Raw genomic sequence first — 26,089 nt, 5'->3', positions numbered from 1 at the left:
GGGTAGCCTGACGTAAGCCCATGGCATCCGGTTTAACTTCCACTTATATATTTTCTGCGTGGACCTCAGGGTCCACGCAACAAGTGCTTTGTAACGTATGAATATTCTAGTCATCATTATTTTGTATATTACAACACTTTCTTTTGTTTACCCCTAGACAAGTTAATATTGAGCCAATGCATTGTAATGTTTACATATTATTACACGGAATATTATGTGTACCTGCTGTTCAAATAAACAACCTGCTGCATTTCTCCTCGGTTCAATTTACTGCTATGTATCTCTGTATAATAATATCATTTTTGACATAATAATTCAAAAGAAATATTAAAATCGTTTAAAACATTATGTTACTTTTATTTCAGACATAAGTTCAAAGTTTTGACCAAATATTGTCATTTCATATGACTTTCAAAAGGTATCAAATATTTTAGGACACCCATTGCATTTGTCTCCAAATATCTCAATGTTCAAAAATCACTGCTAACAATTCAGGGAGAAAAACATGTCGATCTTATTAATTTTCTAAGTATAAAAATTCAAACAAAATAATTACTTGGTCTGTTTTTTTTTTATTTTGTCTTTCATTACTGTTTAATAATTCCTCAATGGAATATCAAAGTGTTTGAAATCTCTTCTGAGATGGTAGAATCCATGCACATCAACACGGTTTTTTTTACATGCACATGCAGTCGATTCTTCATAAAATGAAAAAAAAACAACCTTGTCATTATTGTTTCTCATTTTCATTGAAATTCTTTGGAAATTCTGATATTTCCCCTTCTGGGGAATGCCTTTTATATTCATCCTTTTCTGAATAATATCTGACAGATATGGGTTTAAATGGATTCGTTTCTTCCTTGGGGTTTCCGAACTTTGTTATCCAGATAAAGGATCCTGGCTTCAGTCCTGTGTATTTGCAGAAAAAAAAGAATAATTCACAAACTCGTAAGATGAACCCCTTTCTTAAACAGTATATTAATGCTGATTTTCATTTTTCTGGAACTTTGCCAGAAAGTTAAGCAGTGTAAATACACTGCTGTTTTGTATTTATATTCTCAATAAATGAATTGCAATAAATTCACAGGAAACAGGAAATTATAAGCAGATTTCAATTTTTTATATTTCAAAATAATATCAATGCATTGTGATGTAAATTTACAATGTACACTTTGTTACTTACAGCATATTAATTAAGACCGTTATATATTTATTAAAAGATATTTATATATATAGTGTTATCTTTTATTAATGATTTGCCACAAACCTCTGTATTTTGGAGTATTTCTGCCAAAAAAGTAAAGAGCACCAAACAGAATTCCTGATAGTACGGCGATCACAAAACAGAATACTAGGAAACTTGGGGGGCCAGCTGCTACAAAAAGCTGTGAACAAGATGACTACTTATATATAAATTAAAACGCTGTTGATTTTTTATAGACCCTTGTAAGTAATTGTCAAAATAGCATTTATGTGATTACGCTTCATTGAAGGATTGCCTTAAAGAATCGTTGAAAATAAAAAAATAAATTGTTTTCGGCAATACGTACAGTCCCACATCACGAGAGATCACTGGAATTTTTCAAATCTTAAAATCTTTGGAGTTGTCGATAATGACAGTTTACACATTTTTCAGTATGTAGCAAAAATGTCAATAAAATATTATCCTCAGAGGGGTGATATGACCAAAACAGAAGATGCAAGACTTTGTAGATATTTAAAAATTCAATACATAAAGAATACATTATATATATATATATATATATATATATATATATATATATATATATATATATATATATATATATATATATATATATATACATATATATATATATATATATATATATATATATATATATATATATATATATATATATATATATATATATATATATATATATATATATATATATCCTTTCTAGAATGTTTTTGGAGGAAAACGTACAAGGGATATGGTACAACTAGACCTAGTGACCAGCAAACAAGTCTCAAAGCGTGTATTATTCATTTACCGATTAGAAACAACGAAAAAATTCTTTTATACTTTATATCCTTTCGGTTTGTCTCAAGCCTACTTTGTTTTGCTAGCAACAAATCTGCAATCAATGGGAAAAGCAAATACAATGCTTGCTGCTTTTAAGATTTATTTTCCCTTATAAATTGACTGATAGGTAAAAATATCTTGGACTTATGAATGCAACTGAGTACAATAAAACAATCCATACAATGATCGTGAGCTGTCAGTTCCATTTATTAGTTAATAGCACCGTGCATGACATATTGTCTCTTGTCTAATGTAAAATAAACTTTATTATCTGCATCCGAGACAAGCAGATTGATGGCTGGCTACTAAGGGTTCTTAGAGAATATTGAAGAACTCTAAAACTGAACACAAAAAATTCTCAACAGTTAAATGTAAAACTCGAAGAGACATCGATTGGTTAATTTCATGACTATTTTTAGTACATTTTCGGTTGACTTACGTTGCCTACAATCACTGGACAGAGTGTTTCACCAAGGGCCGCACTAACTACCAGACATGACGCTATTGGAGCTGAAAAATCAAATCAAATCAAAATTATTTTTCAACTTCAAATGCGTACATTAAGGAACATTTTCCAATTACCCATAATTTAAACATGATTTTTCTTCCTTGGAAATTAATTTTAGGAACTAATCAAACGAATCATACAAACTCATATTATTTTCAAAATCAGATAATCGTTATGACTGATTTTGCACTGAAAGAAGTTGACGGGGACTTAGATAAGACATTATAAACGTATTAAGACTCACCATTGATGTCAATAAATTGTTCCGTCAGTGACATAATGGTTGGCGACATGCTGCTTAGAAAGAGTCCAAATACGCATGTGCCAAAGTATGCTACAACATGGTTGCCTCGAAATATTAGTGTGAATAAAAGAGCAAGAATACATCCTCCCTAAAATGAAAAAAAACTATATAATTTTTATATAACAGTTTCTGTTTAGCAATAGAGGTAATGAGTTAACATAATGAAAATAATATGGAAGGATATCCATAATTCTGTGCAAACCGCAAAAATTATAAATAGGACAAAAATATTTTTTTCTTATATTACAACCGCTTTAGTCGCCCTCATGTCGCAGTGTTCTAGAGCGTCAGCTCTAGAGTCTCGAAGTAAGGAGTTGATCCTTACGTCGCGGGTTCGAATCCCAGTGCGGGATGTGGAGACCGGTCCTTCGGATAAGACCGTATAAACCGAGGTCCCGTGTTGTAGTAGGTGCTGTCACGACAAAGATCCCTCACTGCTCTATGGCCCTGAGTTCCTAGTATACGTCTAAATTTGTATTGCAACCCTCCACCGGCAAATGGTGGCGTCTCCATATGAGCGAAAACATTCTCGAGGGGGGAGGTTAAACAACAAACAAACAATACAACCGCTCCCAAGTTAAGTTATGCTTAAATTAGGCATGGTTATAAAAAACTTGTTTCTAACAATACAAATTTCATACACTGCTTTTGTTTCTGGCAAATAACTATATCTTGAGAGAGATCTATTTCACGAAAATAGCATGATAATCGGTAAGGAATTGGCGGCGATTTTTGAGTACTACATGTAGATATAAAAAAAAAAAATCAAGGTCAAAATAAGTGGTCTTATTGGAGGTACATGTATAAACTGGTGTCGGTTGTTTGCTTTTCTCCCTGGAATCAGATCCGTTATTCTAATTGTTAAGAGTTTCATAATTACAATGACCTGATATAACATGTTCTATGTATTTGTTACTTGTTTATTACGCTCACTCTCACATTGTTGTACCATGTAATATTTTGCCTGTACGTAGTGTATATTCAGTAATTACATGTACTATGATGCCTTGTATGGCACAAAGAAATAAAGACCTTAAGGTGGTTGGATCCTGCCATCAAAAGTAATGAGATTTTTTTTATCAAGTATATTTTTAGAATTTAAACACATAGCTTAGTTAAAAATCAAAACAAAAAATGGGAGTCAATGTGCTTCTTTTGGCGCTACAGAGCATTTAGTTTAACCTTTTTGCACTGTAAAAACGTCTTACACATAAATCAATTTTTAAAGTTTTTCCTCGAATATTTTTAATTCATATAAATTATGGGAATAAACACAGTCTTATTTCATTTTAAATAGACACATTAAAATTTGTGACAATGAAATTTTTTTTTCAAATTACTCTGCATGTTCAATTATTTGACCTCTTTGCACTCAAAAAATTCATTTTTCTGGCATTAAAAATTTAACAAGCATAAAAATCATTTGAAAGTAATGACATTTTACTGAATTTAAGAAGAATGGCTAAAAGTATCTTATATATTCAGAAAAGAAAATTAAAATTGGGGTCTGTGATGTTAATTTTTAGATATTACTAAAATAGTGCTCATTTTAAGCTTAAATTAGGGCTATTTTTTCTTGATTTTTTACAATATATTTGCTATATTTATCAAATATGATGATAGAATTCATGCTAGTTTATTTAATATATAATTTAGGACCAGTATAAAACAGTTCACTGCACAAAATAACTCTGTGTGCAGACTGCACGTTAAAATAGGAATCCAAACTTAACATACTTTAAATACTTAAGAGAAAAAATGATCATTTTCTTCTAAAAAAAAACCTTCCACCACAAAATATAGTTCCTCACTTAATGCTTTTGGTGTGGATTTTAATCATGGAGTTTTAACTGAATATAGTTGAATTGGCATTGTAGAATCCAAATATATTATTAGAATAAAAAACATTATGCAGATTTTTTGAAATATAGGTTAAGATTAAAATATGCTTAAAAGCTCAGGAGCGAACCTCATTAAACTTCAATTTGATCTTGAAAAGTAATTCTCATTTATCATTGGTTTAACACATTCGTTTTTATGATGGCATCCCTATATCTTTTGTCTCCCACATACATTGATTCTGTTTGAATTAATTTCTAGATTAATTTATCGGGTGTTGACCAGTAGTGAAAATTATTTTTCTTGTTGATTTAGGACTGCAGACAAAATTCAACACTTAATAATATATTTAGAACATCGTGTAAACATTAACTAATTAATTGACGAACAGAATGTATGAGGTACATGTATGTTGTAGAATATACAGAAAAAGTATTAACAGTAGAAAAAATTTGAAAATGATGTTGGCAGACAAGTATTATCTTAAAACGCAAAGAATTATAAAATTATCATTATGATTTAAAAAAAAATACTTAAGTATTCAAACTTAAGAAAAACAAATCGACCAAATACTACTTGTTTGGTTTATCAGTAAAAACTGCGAAAACAGTTTGCCACAAATTCATTCATATCGATTTCTTATGACATTGCAATCTATTTTATTTCCCTCATTAATTGCTGCCAAAATGAGGTTAAAGTAAATATGTTAATAAGACAAGATGTTAAATTTATTTTAAAATGTCGATATATCAATTTCAACTCTTCAAGAGCTGTTTTGTCCATTAATTGGTTGCTCTCAGCTTTTCAAAATATATTGATTGGGTCTATTTGCAAGATGCCGGGACTTTGTACATGTATGTAAGCCTTATGTACATGCTCTCACCAATGTAATATCTCTGCAAATGGGAAATTCAATAAAATTAATGCACATGATGTACCGCTTTATTTTCAAAACAGAAAACAAAGATGAACGAAAAACAAAAGATAATTATAAGATTTGGTAGGACATATAGCTTTAGTCAATACATACTAAGTCATAGGACTAAGCTAAAGCAGTATGAATCAATACAGTCATGCTAAGTTACAGGACTAGTAAGCTACAGTAGTATGGCTCAAATGATACTAAGTTACAGGATAGCTACAGTAGTATGAATCAATACATAACACATATAAGTTACAGGTTCGCTACAGTAGTATGGATCAATACATACTACATTTAATTAAAGGTTAGTTACAGTAGTATGAATCAATACATACTAAGTTGCAGGTTAGTTACATGTAGTATGACTCAATACAGACTAAGTTACAGGTTAGCTACAGTAGTATGAATCAATACATACTAAGTTACAGTAGCCCTTTTCACAAAAAATCTTAAGACATATTTTTATCTTAAGTGAAAACTTATGATAAAAATCATTTTCACAAAATTTCGTAAGAAAGTCGTAAGTGCAAAATCTGTCGTAACTTTACGAGAGCCCCAACCCTCTCTTAAGTATTTTAAAACCGATTTTATTGTAAAAATAAAATCGCAAAAACCAAAATACACGTTAAATTGAACGTTGTAAAGCAACTTACAACAATATTTTATATATTTTTTTCACAATCATTGTCGAAAAATTAAATGAAATACACTACAAAATATTTACGATGTAAGTTTCACTTAAGATTTTCGTATGACCTACTTTTACGTCAGACTTGTGATTGTGACGTCAGATTTTAAACTTCCTTGCTTCACAACTGATTGCATTCGATATTTGTTGTCAATAATATTTGTTATGCTGACAATTGTTGAAAACTAAGTTTTATTTTATTTTCACCCACTTATTAAAGGATTGTAAAGCATATTGAAGTCGTTGCTAGGGATGAAGTCTGTCGTAAGTAAAATCTCAAGTTCAATCTGCTACGAATGCGTTTGTGAAACGCACTTAAGATTTGTCGTAAGAGATTCTTAAGTTAAAATCTTATGCAAAAACTTAAGATTTTTTGTGAAAAGGGCTACAGGTTAGTTACAGTAGTATGAATCAATACAAACTAAGTTACAGGTTAGCTACAGTAGTATGAATCAATACATACTAAGTTACAGATTAGTTACAGTAGTATCAATCAATACATACTAAGTTACAGGTTAGCTACAGTAGTATCAATCAATACATACTAAGTTACAGGTGAGCATAAAGGCAGCAGTCAGTCTTGTGGCACACGGAATGGCAATTAGTCGGCCTAGGGCAAATGTTCCCTGTAAAATATATACAAAAATACTGAATAAAACCCCATGTAGCGTCTCTTAAGCTTATATATATCATCTGCAATCACATTTTGTTTTAAATCCAATGTACGTATGTTCTATTGCGGTAAATTCTTCAAAAATTCTATACCATTTGCGTCCGACATATTACTTAGAATATGCTTTATACGAGCATATTGATATAGAAAAACATTAAATGCTTATCGTGGAAATACCTCGAAATCGACTTGTGAGACTATTTCCACGAAAAAGAAAAAACATGCAGAAGTCTGAAAAAAGTCTGAATTTTGTCACACGAAAACTGTTTTTATCATGCTTTGTTCTGACTATATCTGGTAGCGCATACGTCTACTGCTAAAATGTTACATATTTTGGTATAAAAAATAATGAAATTTTACTTCCATTTTCCTTTCATTTTATGTTTAAATTCTGTTTTGTTTTGTTTTTGTTTTTTTTTTTGTTTTTTGTTTTTTTTTTTTTTGTTTGTTTTTTTTTTAAGTTTTACAATTTTTGACTGAACATAACTTTGTCTAATCAGACAAATTGAATTTTTAAGAAATTATTTGTACAAAGGTACGGATACCTTTAATTGTTCCTAGCATTGCATATACACTTACACTTACCCAGAAACAAGCGTTTAAATAAGCTCCCTCTCCTTTGTGAAGACCTTTCACATTTTTTACGGCAAATGAATATATATAGTCAGCGTAGGAGGACTGTCAAGACATGGAGTTTGTTCATCAATTTATAGATAAGAACATGAAACGTGAAACATTAATGATATATATTTTGTCATTCATCAGTTTTTTGTTAAATGTTTACTTTTTCTTAAAGCAAAAACTATTACCGAATTTTAGTCTTCGGATATTGCTGGAAGAATTTTTTATTACCTCATGCAATTGGATGGAAAAGAAGTTTTATCACAGTTAAAATTTGTTATTAATGATGATAGTAAAGACGGATGATAAACGCTCATAATTATGCACTTTGTAATAAATAGCAGCATGATAATTGTTATGTATAATAGTGAAATGGCTACGCACCTGCAATCCATCGTAGAAGAACAAGGATGCTGAAGTAATTAGAATAATTACCACGATTTCTCTTGTTCCAAAGCAGAAACAGTAGGTTTGTCCACTTATATCTCTCATATCTGAAGAGGTTTATGTAGAATAAAATTGAAGAGTTATGCAACGTACCAAAAGTTTATCCATTTGTTAAACATTAAAGATCCTCGCCATGTGGTTGTTGTCCTTATTTTTGACGATGATATTGAATAAAAAGATACACTTCGGAAGGTAATTTTATTTAAATATTCTTTTCAAAAGATAACTAGTACTACATGTAACTTTGATACGTGCATCGAGTTCCCATGCTTTAGACATTGGCAATAATCAAAGATTTCTTGAATACCTTTCAAAAACCTCAAATGGACTTAAATGACACCTTACATTGAATAGGTAAAATGTGCTGAACGATCATACCTTAATGTTTCATAAAATAATGTTTCATGAAACTTGTTTTTAGTTTTATTTTGCAGAAATTATTCTTGTAAGCAGTGATCTGTCCATGTTCACTCATTGTCTTCACCCTATTAAGAGCTAAAGTTGTCGATGTCCCCAAACTGGATTCTAATTAATGTCATTTCAATTGTTCCTATGAGATCTGATGCTTTAAATTATTTTATACAGTTAGCTACGAAGAAAAAAAAAACACATTTGTGGACACATCTTTTTCTATCTATTAAAACGGAGTTAAGTAAGTTATTGAATTCAACATAGATAACATTTTATAAAATTGCAGTTGCAATTTTAATGTCCCTATTTGTAAATCAAGTTTATGCTACTTGTTAATATTGTTTTGCTTTTTTTTCTACTCTGTGTGTCAAACCGAGATTTTTCTTACTTTGATCTGATGATTCAGAGCGAACTGAAGCCAAACTGGCCGACTGGGAAACAGCTGCTCCTGAAGATATAATATGCTTCTTCTCTAAGATAATCACCACTATCACAATAGCTGTAAAGAAAAACTGTCAAAAAAGCCAAGTTAGAGAACAGAAATTTTAAATCATTAAGAAATCTACAGGCTGTGCATTTTTATGGTTAAAGCTAGTAATTATATACATTTATTTAACACCTGGTTCTATTCAGCACAATTGTGTTGTTCTGATTTAATCTGAGTTATAGACAGTGAATATAAATATATCTAATACATTTAAACTTCAGGCCATTCGTGTATCGATCCAAAGAGTTAACGTACCTATCAGTTTCACCAATATTTTCAGTAAAAAAAATGTACCTATTACGTATTTTTGTTGTTGCTGATTTGCAGAGAACTTTAAAATTGAATTTCCACCTCAGTCTAACGAGCAACAATCAAATTCTACGACTTACGCTATGTTTTTAAGTAACAATTCATTTTATTTTACATATCTAAATTTTGGTTCTTACTTGGATACTAGCCAGAATAAAGAAAGCCCTTTCTGAGTGGCTAAGATGTTGAGCACGTGACACTGTAGGTTGTGTTGTGACCTCGGATTGGCTATAATTCGATGTAGTTACAAAGTCTTTTGTTAATTTGCCATGCATTGGCTGTGAGCAATCCACATCAAGTGTAAATGGTGCTGCTATCATGGGACTAATGAATGCTCCAAGACCGTAACAAAAGTGCATAGCCTAGAAATTCATGTAATATTAGAAAAATAGGGAACTTAGCTTTTTTTCTTCATTATCCAAATTAAATATTTATTCTCTTCTTTGCATAGTTCAAAATGGGAAAGTTAACAGGATTTTTTTTTCATCAAAAAGGAATCGGTTTTTAATTCTTACCTGCAGAAATGGAGAGACATTTGTTCCAAATCTGAGAATCATTCTGAGGTTGGCGACACAGTCTATACACCCCATACACCATCCCATTAGCATCAGGTTCACCAGGAGTTCTCCAAACTCTGTACAGGCGGGAACTAACAGCGTGGTGAAGGGGAGACCAATCATACCAATCAACATTAGCACATGGACAGGGACAAATCTATAATAGAGTGTTTAATTGATTGATGTTTTGATTGAATGACTGATCGATCGATTGATTTGTTGATTTGATTGATTGATTGATCATTTGATTGATTGTCGGTAAATTTAGGTCCTTGTGCGGGTGGTCCTATATATATATATATATATATATATATATATATATATATATATATATATATATATATATATATATATATATATATATATATATATAATATTAAATGGTTAATATTAATTATAATATTAAATGCTTAAATAATACTTCTGTTATTATCATCATACTAGTGTCATAACCTTCTTATTTCATACAAACAGTGGAAGTACATTGCATGGAATGTTTTGTTAAAATTGAGAGGCTTACTCGTAAAATTGATGTTGCCTTTGAAGCTTAATTTCAGTGTAACGTACTTTTCTAACAGAAACAACAAACAACTCCATTCCTTTGTTGATCTAACTCTTAGCATAAAAAGTGTTATCATTAATAATAGATAACTTTATGCAAGAATATCGCTTTCGTTCCTGTTAATAATTTGTTAGTGCACCCGCTAATTTACAGCATTGGTTTCTTTTGATTTCGAAAGCATTACATGTTAAAATTACTTGCAACAACTGTATAAATTATTCAGGGTAATCACTTTTCACACTGCACAGCTCTTTCACAACAGACCAAAAATGTTTTCAAATCAAGCAAGTATCAGTGTCGAACAATCCATAAAATGTCAGTGAATAATTTGCTTTTTCATATTTTCAAGAACAAAGCAATTCAAATAAATATAATCTGTGTGAGTTATCTGTTTAGACAAGTTGACGTTTCATAAAAAAATGACAGAAGTGTGTCCAACATTTTAATCTTTAAAGTTGAACACTTTCGTTTGAAGACCCCTTAGACACGTGATTGATGTATTTCCGTTCGTCCTATATACTTCGTAAAGTTTTCCCATAGAAGAAGTATTTTCCCAGTAACTATTATATGTTTCTTTTTTATTAATTACTGCTTCTAGAATTTACAACAAACATTTTGATGTATTAATTTAATCAGGACTGGATCCTTAGACGATGTCAGATAAAAATATAATGGTTTGAAGTCATCAAAAAAGCTAATAAATCAAAGACTTTTGTATGCTTTAAATGCCGTCATTCCAAGACAATGCCTTCTATATCCAATCCTTATTTTTCTTCAATTCAGAGAATGATGCAAGTTTTCAGGAATAATGCGGAATATTACAATAAATTTTGCTTTTACTGTTCGAAATCTATATAAGGCCTAATTTTCGTTGATATGACACATACATGTAACAGTTCAGTAATCAGTCGACATACAAGCAGTATTTATGATACTCCATATCGAGATCTGTACTGCTTCGTCTCTAATTTCTGTCACAAATTTTGAGATTTCTGTATACAATCCATATTTTCAATTGTCTATATACCGGTCTTGCTCAAAGAGCACAAGTGCATCTGTAACTATGAAAGCAGAAACTTTTCACGTCAAGGGTTAATGTGTTCTTTGTGACAAGCTATGGGCTGATTATATATTTGATCCCTTTTCCACGCAAAAGCTAATTACTTTGCTTTATACTTTGAAAGATCTTATTAGGTCCCAACAGGTTAAACTGGAGGAGCTTATAGGTTTCCTCTCCCTTTGTTCGTCCATCTGTCTGTCTGTCCTACTTGATTCTCCGTGTCCTTTTTGGATTAGAGGCTTGCATATTTGAGCTGATTTTTGGTTTGCAAGCCTACACCAGCATGCTAGACATACTTTTAAGGGCGCCGAAGTAAATAAGGAGACTAAGGTTCTTGTAGGAGTACGAGTCTCCCGATGAGTTGAGATCAAGTTGGCATTTCGTTCCATTTCGACGGTTTTTGATGGAATTACAGCATATACTGGTAGGGGTCTTGGTATTGCTTATACAGTACTCCCAGAAAACTTGTTTTACAATTAATGTGAATAATATCATGGGAGGAAGGGGTAACCAACCTAGCTGAAAACCATTTCAATATAATTATTTTTGAGACACATTTCTTTGTTTAATCGTACACTGTATACATATACACGATTTCATTTTCTCTACGTGCGTGTGTTTTAAGTAAAAAGCAATCTAACATTCTTTTCATCCTGGAAAAAATTTTATAGCATCGGATGGCTCTTTGCCCTAACAAACGTATCAGTTTAGTGGTTTTAAAATGACCAAAAAATAGTGATAAAGGGACAGCTCCATATTATTACTAAGAAATGGTGTTGAAGGCTGAAATATCCCCAGGCTGGAAACTTATTTGTAAACAATTGCTTATGAGTAGATTTTATACAATGGCGTATATTGTTGCAATGTTGAAACTTGAAGTGCAGAAATGTTATCCGTATTTTTTTTAAAGTAGACCTTGCATGGCATGACCTGGTATTATTTTGACTTCAGGCTATATATCTATAGTATTATCTGCATATACCAAGTGATCACGTGATATACACATACCAATTAACGGAATGTCCTAAAGGTAGCCGGCTGTCACAGTTGAAGGGAATCTACACCATATACATTAGTGATGTTTTGTAAACAATACTGTATATTTTATCGATATGTGCTGTAAGTAAGATCATGCATTGTTTAATATGATAAAAAGAATGTGCGTTCTTTAAGCTTGCTGAAAATTGGGTATTCCTTACTTGCTAAATCATAACTTCGCAGTGCATTTACATTGAATTTCATAGCGGCTGAGACTATGAAGTTTCTGAGAATTTAAAACACTGGTAATCTCACCCATACAAACCTTGCAGTATGATTTTTAAAATCTAATTGTCCACAAAGGTTCCTAAAAATCTCATTACTAGTTTGAAATGAATCCTATGACAAGGTAAGGTCTCCTTTTATTACTTAGGTATACAGAAATTTAAGGGCAATGATGAAGGGCTGGTTAAATGAGAAACATCCTCGTTTTTGAAGAAAAATATCTAGAATTTGACAATTTTAAAAAAGTATAACTTTTTAACACGTTATACAAGTAATTCTCTCCATAAATTAATGACCAGGCTTTTTAACATTAAACACAACTGTTTCTTTAGTGAAAAAAGGAACTCGGACGTTTTCATTTCTTGTGATAGATCATCTATAATCTTACTTTGCTAGCAATTAATTCTGATTTCACTCAAAAGTACACTGAAACTGATATTTAAAAGATGTTTGGGTTCATCATTGACAACATCCATGTACATGGTCTTTGGATACCAGTTCGTCCAAAAATTATTTGAAATTCTCATGGGTACGAATTGTGCCATATGAAGCAGAATTTATGCTAAAACATGAAAAAAGTCTCTACTGTGGCCTTCAATTCGACTTTTAGATTGATTGATTGATTGTTGTGTTACGTCCTATGTGAAAAATTTCCACTCATATGAGATGTCATCATATACTGTACAGGGGATTAATTTCACGGGTTGTAATTTTCACTTTTTTTTCTCTTCTCTGACACGATCGCGGTTTGTTGAATTCGCGGAATTGGTATATAATAAAAGTTACCCCCATTGTCTATATCCGTTTAATCCATAGCATACAAGTAGCTAGAACGACATTAATCAGCGTTATGTATTCACTTCACGAACAACAGGGTATGTTTATATAAAATAGTTAGATTTAATTAAAACAAGTGCAGTTATTAAAAGTCCTTGATTGTAAACTTATTCACTGTTTCTTGAATTCAAGGATTCATTAACACCGTGAATATAGCGAATATTAACACCGAGAGTTATTTTCCCCCTATACAGTACCAGTGAAGGGCTTCAAATTTAGAACTTTACTCGGCTCTAAGGATAAATGAGCAGGGGAGTTCTTTATTATGTAAACACCTACCGTGACTTCGGTTTCTAAGGTCTCATTTTGAAAGACCCGTGTCTTTCTTCTAATGCCGGACGCATGGCAATGTTATACTTTTTAAAATACTTTTAAGGTTCGAAGCGGCGCCGGGAATGAGAATCGAACACGGTACCCCCTATCACAAAGCGAGTGCCCTACCGATAGGCGTAAGTTGAGATATATCAACGAGGTTTTATAAAGTACTATTATTTTCATTCATATGTAGATGTATTGTAGATGTATTGATTCGATATATCACACTGGACACACTCAACTGAAAATTAAAAACACCTCAGAGTCTGACACTTCTGATTCATATTTTAAAAAGAGCAAGACATTGATGTCAAGCAACCTGGTGACTTTAACTTTTCTATTGTCAACTTCACTTGTTTATGTTGTAATATACCTTTCTCACCTGCATATGGTGTTGATTCGATACGCAAGAACAAGTTCCGAGAACGAACAATATCTAGACCGAAGCAGGTTACTATCAAATGATTTGATGTCACAAGGGTATCAACAATCTCGTTTAACTTCAACATTTTGATTCTTTTTTTTTTTTTTCTTTTTTTTTTTTGTCTTTACAATGATCTTGTTTGCAATTACAATCTGTCGTTAAATTGAACATTTACTGAGGTATTTAATTCAAATTGTTAGGTCATTATTTTTATTCTGGATTACCGACGGATTTCTCCGTTTACCCCATGAAGACAAAGCTTTCAGAGGCCCGAAATTGCTCTGTTCTCATAGCTTAATTGGACTTTTGTGCTTGAATACAGTTTGTTATCTTCACATTTCATCCACCAAGGTGAATGAATAAAACAAAGAAAATGACATGTTTATATACACATTTATTCAAATCGATGCCTCTCTAAAAGGAAGTTAAATTCGAGTCTCGACATTTATATAGTGTCAACCCTTTAATAGATTTATTAACCTCACTTAATCTCTGGTAATTTGTACATAAAATTTTACTCAAAAAATTCAATTAACGGCAAAGATTCTCCACTAATGAAGAAAAATCAGCTTTCACAAGTGTCAATCAAGACAAGGTCTAATCTTGCCTTTGTAAGCTTCTTTTCACTATATTTCCTTTATCGATTTGTTATTATTCTAGACTTCCATTGGAAAATTATCTTGAGCACTATATTAGAACACAATGAAAAAATGTTTTGAATGTTTCATACATTTTTCAAATAGATTATAAAGGTAACAGAAATTGAACTATAAATATTTTTACATGTAAATACGCACATCAATTTAAGCCTTAGGGATTTACAGAAATTGATACTATTTAGAGATACAGCAAACGATGCCTTATCAATTTACATGTAGTATACCTTTTCTAAAACGTATAGAGAGATATTAACAAAACAATGAATTAGTTACAGAAGAAGTTATTAATTATGACTACATTTGAATATTTTACCTTTAACACATTTGTGGCCTTCTCTGAATCATTTTATAATTGTTATTGTTTTTATTGTATCTCTGTATTATTATAACTTTTATTTGGATTTGATTATGAGAATTCAAGTTTTCTATGCCTTGTTGTGAATACTGGAATAAAGCATTGTCTATAATCATATCAATATTTATTCCGTCCTTTTACTTTTTAATATGGAAAATACACGTATATGTAGATAAACAAACCCCGCTAAACGAAAAAGAACTGAATCTAATGAATCTAAACAATGTTAAATATCAAGATAGTTACAGGCCGATTTACATGTAGCTTACAGATGAAGGGAGACGGGTGGTCCCAAAGGGCAGTGGTGTTCATTTAAAGCTAATTTAGATCGGTACAATAATGTATACTTCTCACAATTACTGGCATTTATATAGGGTCATTCTCCCAGAACACAACCAAATCAGTATCGTCTTTCAATATAACTTTTGTTGTAAAGATCCAAAAGAAAAATCTAATTCTAACTTAATTGTAACTACTGTCAGAACTGCATCATCTATCATTTTTAAAAATAGCCTTGTCAATTTAATTCTGCGTTGAGCTGATGTGTTTTAATATGGTTATGATTAAAAGCAGAAAAGATGTACTGCCATCAATATCAATCATGTGAGCACTAATGGACAATAAAATCACGTGATATTGAATATAGAGGAACATTGCACGTGTTAACCATTTGTTAAGGTCTACGAAAATAAAATCATTTTCAAAGGCTTCGATTGCATTGCAGAGCTAAATGATATCAAGCTCATATGAACAATTGATTGTTGCCTTACATATCTAAGATATAAATGGTTTTCTTCATACATGTATACAATCACGCAGTACTTGCGTGTGTCCATGTAACAAGAAGCCGGAATTGTTGCATTTTTTGATTTATTTGCATATTCATTTTTTTGTAAAAAACTGTTAAAGATTTTCAAGTCAAGAAAATATAAATTTCTTTTGTACTTGTACAATTAAGCTTTATGAAGCAAGAGATAATGTCAACTATCTTGAATTGGCAGGCCATCTTCTATTGAAAGCGTACTTTTTCTACCGTAAAATACGTACACTAAACCAAATTATGTATTATTCTGTAACTTTATTTGCTGTTTAAGGCCTAAAAAACATTGAATATTGTAATTTAATTGTATCTTCAAAAAATTCAGATGCAATGTTGATTTTTTAACGTCAAAATTACGTACTAAGAGAACATAAAAAAAATAAGACATACTTTTATAATTGACCAAAAATAACATTAATATACATGAAATTACCAGTGTCATATTGTTAATGTTGTTCATTCATTGAATTTGTGAGAGAAAAAATGCACAGCATGAAAACTGCATGATGATCATATTGTAATATTGTTGTCTTGCAGATAACTTTTTTTTTCAAATCATAGTAAAAGGGAGACACAGGTTAATTTTTGTGCTTGTTTAAACGTATATAATAATGAGTTGATATTTTAGGACATAATATCTTATATATGTAATATATGCATGATGCAATCTTTTAATCATGCCATAAATACTCCTTTCTTGTTCTCCATGCAGAAGGGCGGGATATGCTCTCTCTCTCTCTCTATCTCTCTCTCTCTTGCAATGTACTCTCTGACCACAAAAGAGATAAGGACGCAAAGCACTTGACTGAATACGTTCTTCGCTACATTGAACTAACAATAATTGGGAATTCCGTATTGAATTTATAATCCTCACGCGATTTTTGAAGCAAAATTAGTGTCTAACAAGTTAAGAAATATCGTTTCAAAGTGAGTTTTCGATTCAATTATTGTTCCTATTGAGATTTAAATTAGAAATGGTGGATTTGTGTGTCTGAGTTGCGAAATTCCATTTATTCCAGAGCGTGCTGATAGCTTCTTTTATTCAAGTCCCGATAAATCATTCGTAGAAGCTTCCGTTTTTCACACATCCGGAAGTAGGGGCACTTGATATTCAATGATGTGCACATTCGTGACGTCAGCAACTCGCATTGTCCTTTTATGAAATCTAAAATCTATTATTTCTGAATTAAAAATATTTCAACTCGGCCAGATAATCCCGAAAGTACAATATAAGTATGATTTCTGGTATCGAATTTTCTGTATTTTCCCATATTTTTCCCTTTCATCTACCGGGTGAATTTAAACAATAATCCATAAAATCTAACTTAAACCAATCTTCACAGATAAACGAATGATCTTGTGATTGCATGAATCTTACAAATTTCTGACATCTTAAATATAATAATTTTTTTTACAGGATAATCAACCTGTATTTAAAAAAAAAAAATTTTGAAGGTCTTGATTTGTTGAGTGACTTCACTACATGTTCCAAAAAATTCATTGTACTTAAAATCAAGAGTGTTTATCAACAATTGCTTAAATAAAAAATTAATTGCCCTAAGTTCCTCCGGAAAATGGATTTCCCTGTTTCAAATAAATGCACTTTTTATTTTATAGGAGGTAGAATGAGTTTAGATATTGCAGTAAGATTTTGAATAACTTCATAGGAAATGATGGCAAAATGCTGTTTTTTCTTATTATTTATTTATTTCGACCTTTTAAATTTGCAAAACAAAATTCAAATGTGATCAGGTCAGAAATAACGGCATATCAACTATATCAATGCATTTTTTATCTTTAAGTTAATAATAATAAACCGTAACAGGTAAAAAATAAATATTTACGTTCACAATCTAATGAATTTTATAAAATAATATTAATTGAATTTATATGCATTCAGAAAGCTATGTTCTTAAAGTTGTGTTTTCCTGTATTTTTTTTTTAAAAAACAATGTTATTTAAAATTCCCCTCATCCATTATTCCTATGCAGTATACATTGTTTGGCATGCTATGGATTTCATAACACCGCAGTCTAACAATATGAATGATTGATGACCGGTAAGCTCTCTTTACGCCATATGATACATATATGATCTTCTAAATGACCTCGGTTTTATGAACAATTTGTGGAAAAATCTGGGCTGACGCCTATAAAAGTTTTGATTAAATGGGCAACAGGGCATAGGATACTAAAACACTCCCTTGAGGTGAATACATATCGATTGTTAACATGGTCAGTTTATGTCGAGTTCACGAAATTCAAATATAACCATTATGACCACAGGATAAATGGACAATATTTGCATCATATGCCTAAACCGGCAAAATCAAAAGAAAAAAAAACAGCAAAACTTCTTCCAGTAGAAAAGAAATTTTATATTATTTAATTAGTGTAATTGCAATTTGTCAATATTACAAATCGAATAAATTTGTTAGAAGCTAACACTTTTCCTTTTTGTTTAAATTAACAATTAAAAAAAAGAAATTGAAAAAGAAAAATAATCTCTGTCTTGTTTGATTCAGCAAAATGCTCGCCGTCAAATGTTTATGGGCCAATTTAACCTCCTCTTAACATTATACAATTTCTAATGAATGTATTTTGAATAAACAACCAATTTTTATTTCATTGGTTTAAACGTAAACTTCGCATTATCCGTAAGAATGCAATTCCAAGATCATTGAGCTCGGTATATTATTCAGGACAAAACATCGTAATTAACAAATGTGGCTGGTGATGTTGAAAGATTGTCGAGTTTGGGGGCATACTATACCCAGGTTAAAGCAATGCTAATCATTTCAGAAAAGTTCAGATAATACTAAACAATTGTGAGTATCACACAATAAAGACGAAAGTATATAGATTAGAATCTGAAAGCAATGTTCCCGGTATCATATAATATTAGAGTTTCTGTTGATCTAACTATGCTTAAGCCTGGTACTCGCGTACATGTTCAATTCAGTTTTTAAAAGCAGTATTTTCAAATTTGTCTAAGTTTGGTAATGTTCGGTTTTGTTTCTTAGGTCCAAGGTCATAGTGAGAAGATAGCATTCAAATGATGATGCCTTACAAACGACCACATATCTCAATGCCTTTGGCATTTCAGGTGTATAATGCATGAGGATTGGTCCAAATTATGCATCCATTTACTAAACTATTTTTTAAATATATAGTTATCCTTCTTTCTAACAGGTCTTTTAATTATGCTACATTAAGTTTGCCCCCAATTTCATATTCAATTACACTTCAATTTTTTCTCACATTGCATAAACGACATAGAGAAAAAACAAATACAATGTCACAATAAATACATAAGGCAAAAGTGTACAATTTTTATCAACCTTGAAGGGTAATTATATATTGATAACCGATACCTTTTTACATGAAAATATTATTTAAACACTGAAAGCACTTGGTCGAATCACATAATGATGTTGATGGGATATACAATTTTTCTACATTCTTGAAGTGCTGGACATACCATAATGGTACTCAATTTCAATACCATTTTCTCATGAAGTACAGTCTTTGATTTATAGCTATTTCCTATAGGACGCAGTTCAAAAATAATTTGCTGAGCCATAGCCTTACTAGTAGTACCCGCGCAGATCTAACAGCAATACGTATATGATACATGCTCTAGACCCGAAACAGTCTGACAACTTTTGCATTTAACTTGATAAGGCTGCTGTACTTAATGAAATGAAAGTAAACGATGAATTATGTCACTCTGTACAACCATGAGATATTACGGAACTACATTGTCGTTCATCCGGTTTTCTGTTTTGAAGTTAGCTTTCCAGTTGCTGCTTAATTAACAGTTGTTCTTTTATTAATGATAATGACTTTGACCCGGTCCATTGCAGTCTTATCTGAGGCTATATCACAGTGTTTGATGTTACAATATACTAAAAGCCCGAAACATACAGACCAATTCTTTCTTTGTTTCTTGTCGATTGTTCTTTTCGCTGACATTGACTTTTATAGATTCTTCCGCCTTCTGTTTTTGATCTAAAATACATGAGATTGGATACATGTCTCATGGGGGATTCGTGGGCAAAATTCAGATATAAATTCCCTATTTTCATCTGCGAACTGTATAAATTTCTCCATTAGCTTACAGAGGGGTTAATTCTTGTCTATCCATAGACAGCGAAGATGTAGACTCAGTAATGACTAGAAGTTCCCCGCCTGATGAGTATGACGTGCTCTGAATGACAATTCCTTTGTGGATAATAAACAGACTTTTTCCCAATGATGAAATCCTATTTGTATATCCTGTATTACGCAATGGTAATGAATTGAACCAATTATATTGTAACTTTTGACATTTTAAAGCTGCAATAGATGAACTGCCTTTCAGTTCTACATTAATTACAAGAATCTTTTCCTTTCTCCAAATGTCATTAATTTTACACCCGACAGCTTTCAAAAAGTTAATTTAAATGTATTATGATTGTTTAAATCTTTTTAACATGAAAGGACAAGACTAAGACCATTTTCTGGCCCCTTTTTGGGAGGCATCTCTGATAATGGTTCAATGCTTATTGATGAAAAAGCTTTGTTCATCCTTGTAGTAAAATGAGCATAGTGATTGCATAGTCAGGGGCTACAGGAAGGTCACAAAGTTGGTTGATTCATGAGTTTTCTCATTTTTATTAAGGTAGTCCGATCCTTAGGTTCTGGAAATCAGGAGTTACTGAAAATTTCCCAAAAATGTATCTGAATTCTGAAAGTAATGTGTGTTTACCCATGTATTTCTTCATAATTATAGTTAACAATATTATATAGGGAAAATTATTAAATCTCAAATATATTTTCAGGAAACGCGAATGAAAGCAACAACTATTCATTTTCTACTTGAAAATTGACCAACAAATATATTGTAGGATTAGAAAACTAATAGGTATCCAGGCATTTGGAGATTATTGCATTTTGTATACTTATACGGTACTTCAGCTCTTTTATTTACTTTAATTCTTATATAATACCTAGTATAAAAAACTTGTGTTATCATTGTAAGACATCATACATCTACATCACTTCTATTTCCAAATCAACAAACATTGGTATCTAAGGTTAAAGTAAAGGAAATTTGATTTCTTTAAAATTGTATTTGTTTGTATGTTGTTTAACGTCCCTCTCGAGAATTTTTCACTCATATGGAGACGCCACCACTTGCCGGTGGAGAGCTGCAAATTTTGTCCTATGCTCGGCACTTACGGCCATTGAGCAGTGAGGGATCTTTTTCGTGCCAGCACCTACTGCGACACGGGACCTCGGTTTATAGGTCTCATCCGAAGGACCGGTCTCCACGTCCCACAGTGGGATTCGAACCCGCGACGTAAGGATGAACTCCTTACTTCGCGACTCTAGAGCAGACGCTCTAACCACTGCGCCACGCGGGCGACTTAAAATTGTATTTTTTTTTTTTTTTTGTACTTTTATGGGGTACAAATGTCAGCTTTTTACAATACCGTTTCTTAGACTTCAAAGAACCTTGAATAAAATTGAAATGCTTGAAATTCAAATTGTTTCAAAAGATTTCAATTTTAGCTTCATTTTTAGACATGAAGCTAAAATTGAAATCTTTTCGTGCAACTACTAACTAACATATGTGACAAACGGGATGACTTCAGCTTCTCCATCTTTAACTTCCCTTATTTATGTATTAATATCCATACATCACATGCATATGGTGTTTATGTCTCCCAACTGATTCGATACGCAAGGGCAAACGATCAATTTTTAAAACCGAGGCAAACTGCTGACAAATAAGTTGCTGTAACATAGATTTCTTCAATCCCGTTTAAAGCACAGAATTTTAGCAAATTCTACAGTCGTTAAAATGACCTTGTTTCAAAAACAACAACCTATAGTTGGTCGTATTCACCTGACATGTTTGATTTATTATGCTTTTAAACTAAATTTGACCTCGGAGTACTCTGTATACCTGACCAATACATATGGCTCGCGGTCGGTGTGACCGGTCAACAAAAGATGTTTACTCCTACTGGGCTCCTGATCCCACCTCTTTTGTTTCCAATAGTCGGTGTTTTTTGCTCCTTTCATGATTCCTTTTGCTTACAATGTACCAAATTTATGAGATTGGTCACTGTTCATTAATTATCTTCAGTTTTAGATTGCAATGACAGACAACTATATACTATTTTTCCCCTACTATAAACATTGCAAATCAATAAAATACTGTAACGAAAAGAACAAATATAAATATCAAACTCAAATTTCCTAGCATTATTTTTGTTTATGGTTGGGGCATTTATAGTTGACCGTCATATCATTCCGTCTTTTTATTTGTCCCTCTTCAATACTTTTCGATTATAGCTCCGTTCAAAGAGACCACTCAACGTAATTTAACCACCCTTCATAGGCAGACCCATGATGGTATTCACTACTTCAGTATTTGTAGTATTCTCTACTCGCTTTCCTTATTTTTGCATTTTATTCACGTTTTTGATTATGGCGAAAAGAATTCGAATTCCGAATGTTACCCTTACATGTCTAGATTTTGCAATACAAATGTACCCCTCAAGGCAAGGCATTCATTTCCTTAGGACTTACTTATAGAATTAGTAATCTTGCTTTAGAACAGGCTAGTTGATACTTTCTGAGCACTTTTTTTTATTTTGGAAAAGACCTTATAATCTTGAAGGATATATGTAAATATATACTGCACATTTAACTAAAATGTATGTTTTTCCAATTTTGAATTCTTTCAAAAATTAGCTTAACTTTGAAGGTATTCTTTCTTATAGATTAAAGCTGTCGCTAGAGTATTAGAATTTCGCATTCTGAATCAAAATTGCAGAAATGTGATCAAACTATACAAAATTCGTACGGAACTTTAACTTTTTATTACCCTTCTGAATTTCCCTAACAAAAAAAAAATGCTATAGTTAACTATAGTAAATCAAAGTGTAAAAGTTATCACTATAGTAAATCAAAGTTTTCAAAGTGATCACTATAGTGTCATAGTGATCACTATAGTAAATCAAAGTGTCAAAGTTATCAGTATAGTAAATCAAAGTTTTCATAGTGATCACTGTAGTAAATCAAAGTTTTCATAGTTATCACAATAGTTAATCAAAGTGTCAAAGATATCACTATAGTAAATCATCACTATAGTAAATCAAAGTGTCAAAGTTATCACTATAGTAAATCAAAGTTTTCAGTTAACTATTTTAGTATTTTTTTGTTAGGGTGTCTTTAAAAATTAGGAAAAATGATACAATGTAAAGGAAGTTTTCTTTATTTTTATTATTTATCTATCTATGTTTTTACATAAGCTCTGTATATATATAATGAGGTTCATTTCCACGAGAGAGAGAGAGAGAGAGAGAGAGAGAGAGAGAGAGAGAGAATCAATTATTGCATTTATAAATATTACAAATACTTAAATCATCTTTAATGCAATTTCAAAAAAAGGTACGTTGCTTGGTAATTTCTAAATGTTCAGTTCTATCAGCAATTAGAATTTTTCCATTTACTATTAATTATTATATTAATTTTCAAGTCCACAATAAGTAAGAAATGTGTACACAATTAATATTACTGTTTGGGTCTTTCATGCTCAGCAAATCAATCACGGGATATTGCACCAATTTATTACAGAGCCACGCAGTCAGCTTTGCCATTTCTTGGCTACTAGTAATTATGATAATACTCAGTGTAAACATTGCACATATGCATTCTCATGGATTAGATCTGCTGCACAACAAAATTCGCGTTCAGTTCAGAAATATAGTTAGTGTAGACATTTTTTTTTACACTGAACTCAATAACAAATCTGATTAACTTTCTTTCAAAATCAGATGACAAACTTACTCTCACTGAAACACGATGATAAAATTTAAAGACAAATTTTGTTTCCTTGTCGGTCTTTATTATAATTCTAATAACAAACACGATTTCCCCCTTCCGAGAGATAATTACGCATGTAGTATGACTTGGTCTTAACGATTATTTGTACAATGAATCCTAAGTATAAAGCTGCTTTTATGATTTCAACTAACTCTTTGATCATTCAACGAAATCTTTAACACGATAGTAAAATAAAATTAACACAGTACAGACGTGTCCTGAAAAATGATTTAAAAACTATCATTACCTACATAAAACCAAGTATAGATTCACACTGTACGTTTGTATGCAGCAGGAGGGGGTCATTTTCATTAACTGTTCTATAGGAAAATTCTATAAGTGTTTGCAAAAGCAGAGAAATGTAGAGAAAGAGAGAGAAAGAGAGGGAGAGAAAATGAGAGAGATTAATTTTAGATTCTCAATTATCTTTAGTGCCATTTCAATAAGTAAAACTCCTTCCGTTGGTAATTTTTGAAATGATTCAACACTATCGGTAATAAGGCATTATGGCCACTATGAGATTAGTATTAAACATGTACATGATTAATAATGCTGTTTGTTGCTTTGATGTACAGCAAGACAATTAGGATGATATTTCTCCAATTCATTACAGAAGCTTACAGTCAGTGTTATATCTGGTTATAGCTGATGGATAGAGATAGACATCTGTGATTGGCTTTTGTCAAAATCACCAGAATTAATATCCTCCTATCCCTCATTTCTATTCGACATCATGCATTCATTGATTAGATACAAATATATAAACTTTGAAAACAAATATGGCAGTGTCTTTTCCAAACTATTTTCCATATAAAACAGACCGTTACTGAAACTTGCAGAGCGGCTGTCTTTTTGCCTTATCATCGTCATTAAGGTGTTGGAGGTTTATGCAGAAAAAAAGAATTAAAAAATCAATGTCTATTAAGTTACTTGTTTGTTGTAATAACATTGCTATATTCGAGTTACACATTGATAGCTAGATCTTATAATCTTGCACACAGTGTCAAGACAAAATTACTTGAGCACGAGATCTAGAAATTATTAAACTATCTGTTGCAGTTGATACTCCATAAAACTTATGATTGTAAAATATTAACAAAACCGTTGATTTGCTAATATCTTGCCAACACACTCTTTTTGTGTGTTCATAGCGCTCCCTTGTTAATGCCTCATGCATGTTTGAATACATGATGTAAAATATTTATATAATTGTATGAATCAACAAAATATTTCTTTCTTTTTGTTCTCTAATTTTAACAAAGCTATTAAAAATTCCAAACAGTACTATATTTTTCTACTTTTGATATGTTTCGTATAAAATAAAGTTTTAAGGCCAAATCAGAAATTGGTTTTCATATTGCTCACCTTTTTTGACGTAAAAGCTTTTTTTCTTAATAATTCTAACTTGTCGAAATCATGGCGACAGAAATAAAGCTATGAGTTAAATGAATAACAATTAATCTACTACATAGATACATTTCTGACACATTTTCTGTTCCCAGCAGCTGACAATCGATTTGGTAGGTTTGTGTTCATCGAAAACAAATACATTAATGACAGTCTCATATATATACCTGAAAGAAATATTTAAAAAAATAATTTAAAAAACATACCGTTGTGCGAGACACCCGGCTGAAACTGAGCCCACTAAGGTTAAGAGAAGCTGTACAAAGAAAACCCATTGAAGCTCCCGTAAACTGGCGCTTGTCTGACACCCAAGGTCAAACAATGTAGGTCCAAGTATTGCCACACCCATTCCGAAACTTCCAAACACCAGACAATCTGTCAAAACCGACACCCAATTTTCCCGCCAAAGAGACCGGAAGTGAGGCTTACTGTCCAGTTCCTCTGTTATTCGAGGGTCAAAGGTCGTTTGTGCTGTGTCCATGACCGGAGTGCTTTTTTGGATATCCATTTTTTAATTAGCAAGTATTTTATCCATACGAGCCATATTCGTAGAGGGTTTATGGTTCTTTAAGAAAACACTGTCTTCACATCATCGATATCATTATCCTCGGCTTGCTTTCTGTCATCCCCTTGAAGGTCCAGATATTTTAATCGTCAGTGCAACACACTTCAATCCAGAAACTTTTCGATCGAT

The 26,089-nt window shown here is 31.7% G+C and overlaps 2 protein-coding genes across 3 annotated transcripts in view; both read right to left on the bottom strand.

The window, feature by feature from the left end:
- LOC133187428 (cytosolic 10-formyltetrahydrofolate dehydrogenase-like) overlaps nucleotides 1–26,089 on the bottom strand; it is a 393,706-nt gene that overhangs the window by 146,083 nt on the left and 221,534 nt on the right. The window lies entirely within an intron of this gene.
- LOC133187744 (major facilitator superfamily domain-containing protein 4A-like) lies at nucleotides 443–26,089 on the bottom strand. Of its 2 annotated transcripts, XM_061323141.1 has the most exons (11): nucleotides 25,602–26,088; nucleotides 9,772–9,970; nucleotides 9,394–9,618; nucleotides 8,849–8,972; nucleotides 7,987–8,096; nucleotides 7,567–7,659; nucleotides 6,854–6,934; nucleotides 2,800–2,947; nucleotides 2,487–2,557; nucleotides 1,268–1,385; nucleotides 443–909 (listed from the first exon to the last, which is right to left on the bottom strand). In XM_061323141.1, exons 1-11 carry the CDS (start codon nucleotides 25,901–25,903, stop codon nucleotides 731–733), a joined length of 1,650 nt encoding a protein of 549 aa, XP_061179125.1. In that variant the 5' UTR covers nucleotides 25,904–26,088; the 3' UTR covers nucleotides 443–730. The 2 variants fall into 2 exon arrangements, with proteins under 2 accessions (XP_061179125.1, XP_061179127.1); XM_061323143.1 differs by lacking the exons at nucleotides 443–909; nucleotides 1,268–1,385 and adding an exon at nucleotides 2,343–2,388 and having other exon boundaries at nucleotides 25,602–26,089.

This window comes from Saccostrea echinata, unplaced genomic scaffold, assembly GCF_033153115.1.
Source record: "Saccostrea echinata isolate AGI-Se365-2 ecotype Australia unplaced genomic scaffold, CSIRO_AGI_Sech_v1 ptg000015l, whole genome shotgun sequence".
NCBI lineage: Eukaryota > Metazoa > Mollusca > Bivalvia > Ostreida > Ostreidae > Saccostrea > Saccostrea echinata.
The sequence above is the reverse complement of the archived record's forward strand: the minus strand, read 5'-3'. Positions and strand labels throughout refer to the sequence as shown.